The sequence below is a fragment of the Melopsittacus undulatus genome, chromosome 1, assembly GCF_012275295.1.
Source record: "Melopsittacus undulatus isolate bMelUnd1 chromosome 1, bMelUnd1.mat.Z, whole genome shotgun sequence".
Taxonomy (NCBI): domain Eukaryota; kingdom Metazoa; phylum Chordata; class Aves; order Psittaciformes; family Psittaculidae; genus Melopsittacus; species Melopsittacus undulatus.
In genome coordinates, this window is record NC_047527.1 from 61,546,469 (window position 1) to 61,561,415 (window position 14,947).

At 39.2% G+C, this 14,947-nt stretch overlaps 1 protein-coding gene across 4 annotated transcripts in view; it reads left to right on the forward strand.

Moving 5' to 3' along the window:
* Positions 1 to 14,947, forward strand: part of CARMIL1 (capping protein regulator and myosin 1 linker 1) — a 192,903-nt gene that overhangs the window by 120,103 nt on the left and 57,853 nt on the right. For all 4 annotated transcript variants that reach the window (XM_034074622.1, XM_034074623.1, XM_034074628.1 and 1 more), the window contains 5 exons: positions 638 to 719; positions 2,057 to 2,156; positions 2,242 to 2,296; positions 7,801 to 7,973; positions 10,286 to 10,354. In XM_034074622.1, coding sequence (XP_033930513.1) covers positions 638 to 719; positions 2,057 to 2,156; positions 2,242 to 2,296; positions 7,801 to 7,973; positions 10,286 to 10,354 — 479 coding nt within the window. The remainder of the gene's footprint in view (positions 1 to 637; positions 720 to 2,056; positions 2,157 to 2,241; positions 2,297 to 7,800; positions 7,974 to 10,285; positions 10,355 to 14,947) is intronic.

The window sequence follows — 14,947 nt, forward strand, 5'->3', positions numbered from 1 at the left end:
TATTTAAATTTTCTTTTCAGTGAGAAAAAAGCAATTTTCTTTGGGAAACGTAATTATTTCATTGCCTGTAGTTTTTTATTGTTGTTTGGGGTTTTTTGTTTAATTTCTTTTTGTTTTTTTCACTTCCTACTCATCTTTGATTGGGGCACCCTAGCGTTGTCCTGAGAGCTGAAAGAGGGTGCTCGCTGTAAGACTTGACTGTAGTAGGATTCAAGGATGACAGTGCTACATGCTTGTAGGCTGGGCTCCGTTTTTTTTTCTCACTGGATACTGGAAATGTCTTGGCCTTTTCATGTAAAGAACCAGCACCAGAATCTTGCAGTCACTGCCTAGCACATATGCTAAAGGATTCATTGTGTTTCCAACATTTAAATCTTTTATCAATGTTAACTGTTGAACAGTAGTTTTAAGAGAAATGAGAGTCCTTTTTCTCATTTATATGCGGATACTGAGTTTAAAGGGTGAATATAGTAGGAATGTGTGCATAGGCTGTCATTTTCATGTCTATAACTTCTTGTGTTGCTGTTGTTTTTGCTGCTGGTAGTGCTTTCTGTATCCACAAAGCTTCTACTGCTGTTTTCTGTGTGATCTTGAAACCATAACTAGTTTGCAAAAATGGATGATGTTTTGTCTCTAGTTAAGATCTGGAGGTGCACAAGTCTTGGAAGGATGCATAGCAGAAATACACAATATCACGAGCCTAGATATTTCAGACAATGGTAAGTACACTGAAAGGAATGGAGGATCATGCAAGTCAAGAATCTGAGAAACTTTTTTTTTCAGCTCCCAGTGTAATCAAGGATGGTCATTCTTGCTTTATGATTATTGACCATATTGATTATGGAAACATCTCAGACCAAGAACTCCCATTGCTATAAAGTGTATAAGAAATCTTAATAGACTAACTGTACTTGGAAGTTTGTTGTTTGAGATAATGTAACACAGGAAAAGAAATTGAAGGCAGCAAGCATGTTATTAGATCTAGAAGAAAGTGGATTTAATTACAAGTGGATGAGAAGCTAAACGAGAAGTGAAAGCATAGTTAAAGGCTGGGGAAGCCCAGGTAGAGAATGAAGCCATGACATTGAAATGAGGGAGGAAAGTTTGGAGCAAACAGTCAAGCAGCTTAAGGTCAGAGAAGACCTATGGGAGTCTTTGGAGTCATGGACTATTCCTACGTTTTGGGCTCTGTGTTTCCTATCTGGGAATAGCAGCTGGCTTCCCATCTTGCAGATCTAAGGTGTAAATGAACTGGAAGAATTCACTTGCTATGTTTGTCCCTCTAACAGCCAAATGCTGAAGTATTTCAGAAACAGATTTCTAATACAGATGAATGCCCAAAAAAGGTGGGAAGGCCTGGCAAGTAGAAAGTTTTGGGTGCTGCTGACTCAGCCCAATTATGTAAACAGGTTTATTATTATAAATAGGGATATTTAATACCTAAATTATCCTGTGGATCTGGATCCTAGGTCACTGTAACCTAGTTAGTGGACTCTTCAAATGCACCACTAGTTTGGGAATACAGTACTACAGCATGTTATTTTTCTAACTCAGGAGTAGAATAAAATTTGGCTTGTTTTTCAGGTCATTTTGTTCATAGCCTGTTATTGTTGGCATTTTTGCTCTTGAGAGCTTTGAGACCTTGTTGGTACACAGCTCTGCTGAGATTAAATAGCGATTAGTGTGGTCTCAGAATTCTCAAAGGAACTTTTAAACTCTGCCTGACAATGCAAGGAACTGCCCTTGGGTGGTTGACTACGAACAAGGGACTATGTTTCTCTTCTGAGTTTCTGAGAGGTCCCATCAATGGCTGGTTAGGATGGAGATTTAAAGGGATAGTTTTAGAGAAAGCATTTATTCTCATAGAAAAGCAGAGGGGGAAAAAAAAAAGAAAAAAAGACTTACAAACGCAAGAATGGATTTTTTTTTTCTAGAGCTTTTAGAAATTAGTACATTGATATAGTTACTTGAATTAATATAGCATTAGTAAAGACCCTGCCTGGGTCTTTCTTTAGAAGATGTGTTGTAATTCTTAATCTTATCTGATTCTTTACAGGCCTAGAATCTGACCTCTCAACCCTTGTAGTCTGGCTTAGTAAAAACCGATCGATAAGGCACTTGGCATTAGGCAAAAATTTTAACAACATGAAATCCAAGTAAGGCTTTTCTTTCTTTTAAATAACAAGAGAAGATGAGGAGAAGCTGCTGCTTTCATTGTCACCCTAACTTTTATTTCCTCAGAAACCTCACTCCAGTGCTTGATAATTTAGTTCAGATGATTCAAGACGAGGACTCAGTGAGTATCTTTCTACCTACTATCATGATGTGTATTTGTACCCTCACAAGCTGTTAATTTTTTTCACTGTGTTAACTTCCTGCATAAGACTTGATCATGACTCTGCACAAACATGTCCAACATTTTAGTTGTTTGGGCTTTTTTTTTTTTTGTTTCAAATAGGAAGTTGGATCGTGTGTAGCATGTAGGTGAATGTTTCTTAGGATAGTCTTAGTATCTACGTTTGTTGAGAAGTAGTCATTCTAAACAGTTGGGTGTATGTAACGTGGTTGTTTGAGGTTTAAGTTATACAGCCCTGCAGGCACAAGTTTTCAAAACTTTTGTGCCCTGATAGATTTCAGTGGTAGCATTCTCTGGGTGGCCATACTTTTAATTAATAGTGTGCACTATTTCCTAATAGCTGTTCTTGGGTGTCAGCATTTTTTTGCTTGACAAAATGCAGAGTTACTGCAGTGATCTCCCAGAACTCCATTCTCCTTCAAAAAATGCAGAAAAACTGTTCACTGTGTTGTTCTTTACTTCTTCTAGTACATTAGTTGCAGGAACAATTTCATAAAACCCTGTCAGAGTGCATTGCTGGGTCCTTGCCCACTTGCTTCATTCCCACCCTCTTTCCTGATTCTGAAAGACTTTTGTGGTTGGGTTTGTGTTCTTGCCTTACTTGGCATCCTAGTTTTGGTTAGAAGAGAATCTTAAGATGCTCTGTTGCTGTCATGCTTGTCAATCTTTGTTCATCTATTCATAATCCTTTCTTTCTCCTTCATTTCCTGTGCCAATAGCAAGCAAGCCCTGTTTTCTTCATTCTCCAGATATGGCTGACTGTAAAATTCAGTTGTCTATGAACACCTGCTATTCCTGTTGTCTTTATTGTCTCACAAGTTCATGGTCTCTATGCTAACTGCTTTCTTATTTTCTCATCTATATTTGCATCCTGCAACTCAGAGGAGCATTTTTTACCAGGGTTTCCAATATCTCCTTCCATGCAAGGAAGAGGTATTGGATTCCATGTTCTGTGTTCATCCTTTTTTAATGCTTGGTAGTATTTGAAGTGATTTGTTAAACTCTATCTCTCCTCTCTGTGTCCTCTTAGTTGGGAATAGTGGTACTGTTTCTTCTTGATTCTTTGCCTGCCTCATGACTTTAAATCGTTGGTTGTCAGTGTAATAAAGTGAAGTGCTGTGTGAGAATAGCAGAGCTGATTCTAATGGAGTTAGCACTTGTAATGAAAGCTGTAAGTCCTTGTTTACTCAAGTCAGATGGATTGTGTTAAGAAGTATCAGTAGATCTCTGTATTAATTCTTGTACCAAACTAACCTTTTCATTTTGTGATGTGACCACGTTCTACTTTGTCTATAAAGGGAATGCTGCAAGACTGATTTCCCCTTCTCTCCTTTTCCTGTTGATAGCATGCTGAAGCACCTGCTTCTTCTCTTTGAACATCTGTCTCCTGCCCTATATCTCATGTTTAATCTTTCACAGCTATCCTGAAGACTGTTATGTCAAAACAGATTACTCATAAGCAAACATAATTTAGTATATTTTTTCTCAGATTCCTTCATCCCTTTGCTCTGTTGCCCCTGAACATTTCTTCTCACTCAGGCCATAGCCTAAAACATCTCTTTAACACACTCCATGTCTGTTCAGTATACAAACCTTCTGTTGTTTTGGGTTTTTTTCCCCTTTTTGTATGACTATCCTGTCCATATTATGCATTCGTAAGGATAAAAATTCCTAATTTCACCCTATTGTCTCTATTAAGTGTTACAACCTTCAGTATCTTTCTTGGCTTCTGCTTTGGAAGCTTCCAGGTCGAAGAAAAAGTAGCTGCTAAATTTTTGGATGTATCATTGTCACAGCTCTCCATCCCTTGCATCATCAGCTTCAACTTCTTGCGCTTCTTTTCAGCTCATGGGTGATATCACCCATTGCTCCACTTTCTGCCTTTTCCACACTCTGGTGGTCAGATGCGCTCCTGTAATTCTTACTCACTCTGTCTTTCCTGAGCTAGCAGCTCAGGCGCTCTGGAGTTTCATTCTGCTTTCAAACAGTGTTACCATGAAATAATCCGCAAAAAAAGTTACTTTATTTAGGTACTTAATAACTGTCTCTCCTATATGTTATGCACTAACCTTTGGGATGCAGTGTATGAACCTGTTGGTATCACCCTGTCTCTTCTCTCCCTGTGTTCTTTTCTCCTGTTAATCCTCTTCGGTGAAGGAATCTTGTTTCTGTCTGTCTCATCAGGTGCTAAAATCAGTCTGAAGCATTTCCTAGCAGCTGCAGAGCTGAGGATGAGCTGTAGTGCTGTGGGAAAACCATGTGTTGCAGATAGCTGTGTAGGATTGTCCTCACTGTACCTTGATGCTTAGAATATTATTTTAAATTTCTAGCTATTTTGACTTGGATTGGAGTGTTAAATGGGGTGGTCTGTGTATTACCATTGCATGTTGCTATACCGTTACTGTATTTACTGCCACAGGACATTAAAATGAGGATGGAACTGGAAAGAGCAGGGTATGATGATGCCCAGAGCATACTGCTATATCAATACTGCCTGCAAGCTAGTACAGTTCAGGGATTGTGCATTGTCTTCATGGAGAGCTGAAGCATGAGGCTTTAATCTGAAACAGGCATCTGCCAAATGCTTCTTCATGTATTTATACAAGCTTTAAATAGATCTGTTGCTGTGTTAATGTGAGTCATGAGTAAAATGATTTAAACAATCAGTAGCTCAGTTATATGACTCTAAAAATAGAGCTAGACACAAATACAATTCTACACAATTTGAAAGCAATAGTACTAACCGACACAGCAAAATTTACCAGATGTTATACATAAACAAGAATGTAATGCTTAGATTTATTTGGGGGGGTTCTTTTCAGTTCCTTTCTATTTATGTAGATGTTATAATGTGCAGGCAATAATGTATTCTTACTATACCATTTCCTGTTGCAAAAATTGATGTTACAATGCCAAGTGTCATTACTCAGAGTGGCAGTTACACCTGCATAGGTGCAAAGAATTACTACAGTGCTGAGTATTTTTAGTTTTTAGTTAATGTTTGTTGCAGAATTGGCCTTTTGAGAGCTTTTATAGCATTTTTTTTCTTAGGAGAACAAATTTAGCTTGATTTAATTCTTAAATGTTTTCCAGCAGGAATATGACAAAATCAATGGGATACAATCATACAATTTCTAATTCTATTCTGTACGAATTCCTCTTCTGTGAAAAGATGGTGTTAAGGCATCTTCACTGTATTGGCAAAGTATCTGCTTTCTGCAGCAGGGACACTGAAGTGCTTGTCAGATTTCTTTTTCCTTTTCTATTTCTTTTTTCTCTTTTTCTAAATATCCATCTCGAGCTGCCAAGTTGTTACAAGGAATTAGTGTTTGTAGGCTATATAGAGTATTGCCCTTATTTTGGGGGATTTGGGTTTCATGGCTTTTTTGTTGTTGGGTTTTTTAATGTAATGGTCAGATAATGGATGTAATGGCTATTTAACCTGTATGTTTAATTATATCAAGTTAAGTTCTGATTGTAGTTTGCATTCAGGGCACCAAGTGAGTCCAGAGCTTTTTGCTCCTTGTTCACTGAGTAAATGATAAAGGTAGCTGTGCGAGAAAAATAGCAGTTCATCCACTTCAAAGACACTGCTAATATATCAGGTACTTTACTGGGCTATATACATGTTTTCTGTGTGGTAGTAATGATATATAGGTGTAAACCCTTGCAGAGCACAGTACAGAAGTGTTTTCAATAATGTATTGTTTTTTCAGAGTATTTGAATGTGAGAGGTGAAAAATCCTCTCCTGCGAGGTTATATGAGGTTTAGAAAACTTGGCATGTGGGAGGGAACACCTCCAGCTAAGTTACTCGAATGCACCTTTCTGAAGTGGCAGATAAGAAGCAGAAAACCCTCGACTTCATGAGCTTATTGGCGATTCCTTTTGGAGTGATGCTGCTTTTCTGTGAAATCTGTCACTGGAGGTCTCCTCAAACTTGTGCCAGGAGCTCTAAGTGCCATTCTAACATGATGCTAATATTCTTTAGGGTACATAATGTAATAAAATGGGGAAGCATAGACAGATTAAGGTCATTAACATAGTAATTTAATAACTTCCATTTAAAATAAAACCAGCATGTGGCTTGTGTTACTGTTAGCCTTTTTAATTATAAACCTGCTGTGCCTCCAAATTCTTATGCATTTCCTCATTTATAAGTGTATTTCCTATTGTTGCAAGCTTTTTAGTTATCACTCTAATCCAGTCATGTCTGGAGGCTGGAGTCCCGTTGTATAACAGGTACCATGCAAGCATCTTGGACTCCAGAAGGTGTGCACAATTCAGTTACTTATTTATATTAATCTAAGATTTAGGCACCTAATGTGGGTTTATTCTTACAAGATACTGATTTTCCCATTCTGGCAGTTTGGACATTTTAGTTTGGACATTTGGACATGTAATTTGGACATTTTAACTTCTAAAATTCGTTCTCCAGTACATGCCTAAGTGTATAATGACAAACTCCTCTGCATGAACTCACACTTGAGCAAGGGACATGTTTTGTGAAATTCTCGTACATCAGCTAAGACAAATTACAGTTTTAGTTTTAGCAGTTGTAATACATCTGCAAGGCATGCTGATGGATAAACTGTAGTTCTTGAGCTCCTGCTGTTGAGTGTTGGGACACTGAGAGAATACAGACATTTTTAAAAGAGGTTTTCTTAAGGCTTAGAGTTTGCCTTGCTAGAGCCCAATAAAGTAGTTTCAGCATAACACAGTGTGTGTGTGTGTGTTTATCTATCTATCTATCTGTATGTACGTATGCATGTATAAAGTTACCTAAAGATACTGTAGTCAGAGGTGTCAGAACACCACTGCAAATAATACTCATTGACTTACACATTTAAATAGATGCTTTCTTACTATTTTTAATTTCAGACCTGCTACAGTTTTCTCTTTCTTCCCAAATGCCTGTGCCCTTAGTTGAAGGAACAGATAAGCGCAATCACTTCTCAAGTTGAATGATAATAAAACAGCTTAAAGGAGTTGGTTTTGTTTCAGCAATGTCTCAGCTCCTAATTTGCCCTTGGATAAATCTCTCAGTCTGAGGGAGAGGAGGGAAGTGCTAGACATTTTTATTTGTCACTGACAAGGAAGCATGCTGATTAAGTAAAACCTACTGGACAATAGAGATTGTCTTGCAAAGCTGATTGTTGCCTTTTTTTTGGGTTCATGCTGTATTCTGTACTTAATAGAACACAGGAAATTGAAGGCATTGTCAGCACAGGGTGTTGCAACTCACTCTGTGTGTGTGACACCTGTGCTGTAAGTTGTTGACTCCCAATTTATCACATGTTGTAGGATCTGCAGCAAACACAGAAATAACTCTTTGATGGTTATTGCTGTCTCCAAGAGTTTGGGGAGCTTGTAACTTTTGGTTGGTGTTTGAGAAATGAGTGCGTTATCAGTTGCTGTTCTCAGTGCCCTTTCTGTGCTCCACAGCCTCTGCAGTCATTGTCCCTCGCAGATTCCAAGCTGAAGACTGAGGTCACCATCATTATTAATGCCTTGGGCAGCAACACTTCTCTTACAAAAGTGGATATTAGTGGAAATGCCATGGGAGACATGGGAGCAAAGATGCTGGCAAAAGCCTTACAGATAAACACCAAACTCAGGTAAGGGAAATGTATTTGCAGTAAAAGATAGAATAGCTTAATAATACTGAAGGTGATGACTTATTCTTAAGCTGTTTCTCCTCAGAACCCTTCTGTGTGTAGTCACGTTTGTAGTGTCTCCATTTGGAAAGATTCTCATCCTTTTTTCTTCAACAAAATAACAAAAGCCAGGAGAAGCAGATTGTCTTTGCAAAAGCATTTCCATAACTGAAACTGGAGAAAATTACATTTTCTAAATTTAAATGAAAGACCTCTTGTTGGAACAATAGAACTCTAAATTTCCTACGATCATAGAAAAAAATCCAAGCATCTGTGTTAATAGAGCTCTAAATGTCAGGTAATCCAATGTCCCTCTCAAAGGAGGGCTGACTCTAAAACTATACGGGATTGCTCAGGGCCTTGTCCAGGTAGGTTTTGAGGATCTCCAAGTACAGGTATTCCATGGTGTTTCTGGAAACCCTGTTCCAGTGCTTAGCCATTCTCTTCTATTCTGCTCCGTCTTTTCTACTGGATGCCTTCCCAGCAGAAAAAAAATAATATTTGATGGGAAACTAAGTTAAATCATTCTTTGTCTTCCGGATTATCAGTTTCTTAGGAGAGCTAGAAGCATATGGAATTCAGAGTGGGTAGCAGCATGGACCATCCATCCCTCCTTTCCCTTCCTTACTACAGTGCTGATGGACCTTGGCATCTCTTCTCTGCAACTTCATCCACCTGACAACTTCGCTGCTTTTTAGCACATGTCTGGCACTGATGGCTTGAGAGTATCACTTTTTTCCTATCCAGCATGTAAAGCCTTCAATCAGTATGAATCTGGATGGGGACCTCTAAATATGTCACCATTATCTGTAAAGCTAATCCTCACTCCTCCTCTTGTCAGACTGTGCAGATGAACCTTCCTTAGTGTATTGTCTGTGTGAAGAGACCACTTTATGTTCGGTCTCCAAGCATTTGTTCCGTGTAGGATAAGAAATTCCCTAAAACAGTCCTGACTATTTTGTTCAGAAGCAGGGATTCTGGTCTTTGTGTTGCTGTGCCCAAACTGAATATTGAAATGTCATGAAAACACTGGAGAGGTGACTTAGGCTTATTGAATGTATTAACCTGAAATGACCACTGTGCCTGATGAAATAAAGCCTTGAAAGCTTTCAAGATGGCAGACTGAAATGTTTCACAGCACACTGAATGTTACAGTTGACATAATGTCACCACAGTCTGTGGTGTGATTGCAAACTGAATAATGCGATCGTAACTGGCTCTGCTTAAAATGTTATAACATCACATCCGGGTAGAAATATAAACACGCTTTCCAGTGACCAAAATATTCAGGATTTGACCTTAAGTATATCTGGTCTTTGCAGAGTGGGTGTTCCTCTCTTTCTTATCTCTGTCTTCCCATTTAAAAACCAAAAGGATAATTCTGCAACAGCAGAAGGGCGTCAGTACCTGTGAAACCCTGCCATCTATCTTTTCTCTTTTTTGCCACAAATCTTGGGGAGGGAGGGGGAGGGTTTGCCTCTGTTTTTTAATCACAGCTACAACTAGTGCTCTTGCACAGGCAAGATTTATTTGCTTGACTGTCTCTTCTGACTACTAATGAGAACTTTGAGCATGTGTTCACAAATTGCCAGGCAGTCTGCTTGAGTGACCTAAATTGAGGGAGGAGGAGGGTGGCTTGATCACTCATATCACTGTTGTGTATCCAAAAGAGCTACAAGTTATGCACCTAACCTAACGGCTTATACTGGCAGTTAGTTATGTTGCATGTGGAATCAGAGGAACTGTATGATGAGCTAATACAGGCCTGAGTATACAATAGCCTGCAAATTTTGACTGCCACTCAGTATGAATTCTTTAAATACATTTTTCTATAACTGTAGCCATATAACCTATATAGAACAGGAACTGATCACTTGCTGCAATTTTCTTAGTTTTCAGTGTGGTCTTGCAAAGCAAACATTTGAACTTTATTTTTGATTCTGTTCCTGGAAAAAGCTGTCATTTTATTCCCAAATCCTTCTATTAACTGTATTTTAGGAAAGTTACAATTTTATGCTGGTGGTAGAAAATACAGTACAGAGTCTCCTTTAAAAAAAGAGAGGCTGAATTTTGTAGTATCTTTGTCCCTGACTTCTGACATTTCGAGGTTTTAGATATAACTAAAGACAGGTTTTTTAAATGTTGTCTTCCACTATACAACTTTTAACATACAGTGCTGGTTTATTTCAATACGCAATGTTTCAGTATAGATTTATTCAGTGCTTTTTGTTTAACCCTTTCTTTTCCCTTTTTTCTTCACCCCCACCTCTCAGAACTGTAATATGGGACAAGAATAACATCACTGCACAGGGCTTCCAGGATATAGCTGTGGCACTGGAAAAGTAAGTTCTCAAGCAACTGAATGACTGATGAAGAAGCCAAAGACTTAGATCCTGAATTATCTGAGCAGCTGCAGTTCTCTCTGCAGTCAATATGATCTGAAGATGCTGAGCGCTCTCGATTTTAAGAATCAGGATGCTTAATCTAAAGGAAAATGTATGACTTCACATCCTTCAAAAGGATGGGAAAAGGCTCTAAGGCTCTTTCATCCATACTCTGCTATCACCATTAAGGCCATTGAGTTCTACTGTTAGCGTTAAAATTCTGAATTTGAGAATATTTTCCATTTTCTTTATTCTTTTGTGTGGCTAGCATGCAGAAATTCTATTGTAGTCAGTGAATGAAGCTGTATGTAATAACAGAAAATTACTGAAGCATGCCTTTTGGGCTGGCTTTTATTTTTTCCTTTCCCCCAGCAAGTTGAAACTAATTGTGATCTCAGGAACTGCTATTTTTCATTGTAATCACTGTAGTCTAGGTCATTTTGCTTCCCTGAGCTTACTTATAGTTGCAGCCATTACCAGTGATAGATGCTAAACGACTTCCATCTATCTCCATCTCCATCACATTTCTTTATACATTGCTACTACTTTTTTTAAGAGGGAAAAATTACAGATTTAAATTAAGCAGCAGTTACAGTTGTGTCACATTGTTAAATCCCTCAGGAACAAAGGGTGTCTGCAGAAGGTGAAGGTAAGGTACAATAGCTAGTTACTAGATAAAATGTCTTTCAAAACAGTGTAACTATTTAGGGGAATATTTTAACCCTTGGAGGGGTCATGAGGCTGGAGCTTATAAAGTTACTTGTTTTATGAAACTGTTGTAGTTTATATACTTGTTTTCAAAATGAATTCAGTTGCACTGATGGGGAAAATTATATAAATGATGTATAATTAAGCAAATCATCTTGGAGTGATTCCATTGATAGTATTGAATAATAATTTGCAAAGGTTACTTTCAGCTTGCAGACATTTTTCTTTTAGAGGGCAATAGAATGTGTATTTATGAGACGAGGTAGAAAGGAAAATATACCTATTTTCTGGGGAGCATCAAGTTTTCTGTTTTGAAGTGCCTGGGTAAGTAAATAGAAAGGAAGGGGAAATTCTAAGGCAAAAGCAAATCATCTAAGAAAAATAGAAAAGAAATACTACAGATAATTGTGTTTCACTCTGCTTTGCTGACTTGACATCTAATTTATTTACCTTAGAAGCTGAGGTCATTTTATGTCTCCTGTAGCACTTTAAAATTATTAAAACCATTGGTAATATTACAAACTAAGCCACAAGCAACAAAGGTTTAAACCTGCAGGAGAGGAGCTGTCAATACTGACTTGAAAACTATTAGCTTTTAAACAATCCATCTCGAAAACATGTTGAGACCATCCTCCACTATATGTTGCCTAAAAAAAACATGAAACCATCAGTACTCCGTAGGAAAGAACTGTTGCTCAAAATGGGTCAAAATACACTGAAAATACTTAGGGGTATACGTGTTGTGTGTGGTGTTTTCATTTTGTTCTTTAGAAAGATAATCATATACTAAACCACTAAAAAAAGCAAGCTAGGCTTTCGTAGTATTATGCAGAGGCTGAGGAGAATTGAGAGGGATTGTAAGAGACTTTAAAACAGGCTGAAGTAATCTAAAGATTGTTTTTTTCCCCTCCTTCCAGGTTTTTTTCATCTGTTTATAGTTGTATTCCTGCAAGAGAATTCCAGGAGCATGACTGTTGGCAGAGTTGCCCCAAGGGTGACCCAGCCAGCTGATGTGAGATGCTGAGAGGATCTTCTGTAGAGTTCAGGGTTCAGTACAGCTGGAAGTTCATGAGAGCATGTGAGAATAGTGGGCATCCTGTTCAGGGGATTAGGGTCATTAAACAGAGCCTTGTATCTCTGTAATTTTAATATGAAAATAAGAATGTGCTTTTGTGCTTTGCAGCCTAGAGTCCACTTTGTCATAGAAATGTCCAGTATTGCCCACATTAATTTCTAAGTGATACTTTCTCTGCATGGACTGATTGAATAAATAGCTCAGGTTCTAAAATATCATGGTAAATGCTGGAGTTTGTTAGACGGCTACAGATTTTTCCCTTAGCAGTAACATGAAATTCACATGCACAAGCCTGCAAAACAGATGATCTTATTCCCATTAAAAAGAAAAACAAATAGGTAGTAAAATCATCATCAGTGCAGCAAAGAGTGTATGTCATGAATGGGGCAGAAGCTACTACAAAGGAAATAACGTGACCAAATGTGGGACTGTTGTCACACATGCTGTATGTAGAGGGAGAGATGGGATGGGTTTGAGACATCCTTTCCAGTCTCTTAGCACCCTGTGAAATTTGACATCCTTTAAATATAGTTATGTTGATGAGAGTATTGATGGCTTGGCTTCACGAGCGAAGATTTGGAAACGGCTTTAACTGCACTTACTACAAGCATGATGACCAAGGGCGAGTGGGACCTGCAAATCTGGTTTGAAAAGGGTGCTTAGGCAATCAGGAAGTGTCCGACCAGGACTGTCATCTCCTGAGTAATCTCGAGCTACCCCTGCACTGATCCGCCCACATGCAAGGTTGGATCTGCAGCTTCCCATGCACCCTGTCACCTACTGATTCGACCCTCTCCCATCCATACCGACAAGTGAGAGCAAGCCCTGCCAGCCTGTGCAGGGGAGTTTTTAGGTGAGGGCAGCGTGCGCAGAACTGGCACCACCCTTTACACCTGAGGTTTAACTGCCAGGTCTAGTGAGCTAGGACGGTGACAGCAAAGTCTGCAGGTCATAGGTTTTGTAAGAGTGTCCTTCTCTTAGATGGCAGACCATACAAGGTTAGACAAGCTGCATCTGCCTGGGTTTGAAGATAGGAGTTTTCCTTCTCCTATGAGGAAGGTCTGTCTTCACTAACAAAGATTCAGGAAGGGCTTTAACCCACACATTCTGTGCAAGACTGTCATTTCCTGAGTCAATCTCAAGTGTCTAGGTGGGATTCTGACTTAGAGGTGTTCAGTCATAAGCCCACAGATGGTAGCCTTGTGCCAGTGGCTCCTCAGCCAAGCACACACACCAGGGGTCTGAATCTGCGGTTCCTCTCATACTGAGCAGGATTGCTATTGCAACAACACTCTTAAGGTAGCCAAATGCCTCGTCATCTAATTAGTGACGTGCATGAATGGATGAATGATATTCCCACTGTTCCTACCTACTATCCAGTGAAACCACTGCCAAGAGAATGGGCTCAGTGGTATCAGGCGGGAAAGAAGGCCTTGTTGAGTTTGACTGTAGTCTGGTGCTGTGAAGAGACATGAGAGGTGTAGAATAAGTGGGAGGCCGGATACATGTTTGGCAGTGAGGTGCGACCTGCCCACTAGTGTCCCAGCCATCAGTGAAATACCATTGCTCTGATCGTTTTGTCACTTGCCCGGTGAACCCTAAGGGGGACTCTCACTTCTGGTGCTAAGCGCCTACCGTGCACTGGGCACGACCCACTCTGGGGACAGCAGCAGGTGGGGAGTTTGACTGGGGCGGTACCACCTGTCCAAGCATAATGCAGGTGTCCTAAGGCAAGTCCAGGAAGGATGGAAACCTCCCATGGAGCAGAAGGGCAAAAGCTCACTTGATCTTGATTTTCAGTATGAATACAGACCATGAAAGCAGGGCCTCACAATCCTTCTGGCTTTTGGGGTTGTAAGCAGGTGTCAGAAAAGTTACCACAGGGATAACTGGCTTGTGATGACCAAGCGTTCATAGTGATGTCACTTTTTGATCCTTCGATGTTGGCTCTTCCTATCATTGTGAAGCAGAATTCACCAAGCATTGGATTATTTACCCACTAATAGGGAACATGAGCTGGGTTTAGACCGTCGTGAGACAGGTTAGTTTTACCCTACTGATGAGAGTATTAATGCATTATGAAATCACTGTATTTTCCAGTTAGTAGAGAAATACACTCTGTTACAAGTAGAGTGCTAATAAAAAGAATAGAGGAGTCATTTAGACGAATGGAGGAGTATTTTAGACTTCAAAGGAAACAGAGAAAAATGAAGTGTGAAGATAAATACTGCTCTGATGATCAAAGTTGAAAAGCAAGCTTTAAATTCTTGATTTTTTTTTTCCCCTTAGAGCTGTTAATTCTTAGATGAAAATAAAGTAACATTCCAATACAATGCTATCTGTCTGGAAGGAAAGCAAGTACAGAGCCTTACTTAGATAGTGGTCTTCTGAAGTTCGGCCCCTGTGACTGTGTGTCCATGAAATCTCTTTGCTTTTCATTTCCCCACCCTTCTTCTGTGTGTGTGTTTGTTTGAGGGACGGTGCACTAAGCCTTTGACTAAATTGAATTTAGCATATAATTACTAGCATGAGAGCTGACAATTACAGATTTCAATGAATGAGTTATATTAAATGTCAAACAGCTGCAGAATTCCTTGGAATTCTACCTCTCTTTTTAGCTAAATAAATACACCACCTGGCAGGTAGCAGGCAATCAGCACATTCTGTAATTACTGTCTGACTTTGAGCTTGGTATCTTTGGCATTTAAAATTTTTCCCCATGCTGGTGGGCAGCCAGTTGTTTAGTATTACATGAGGACACATAACAG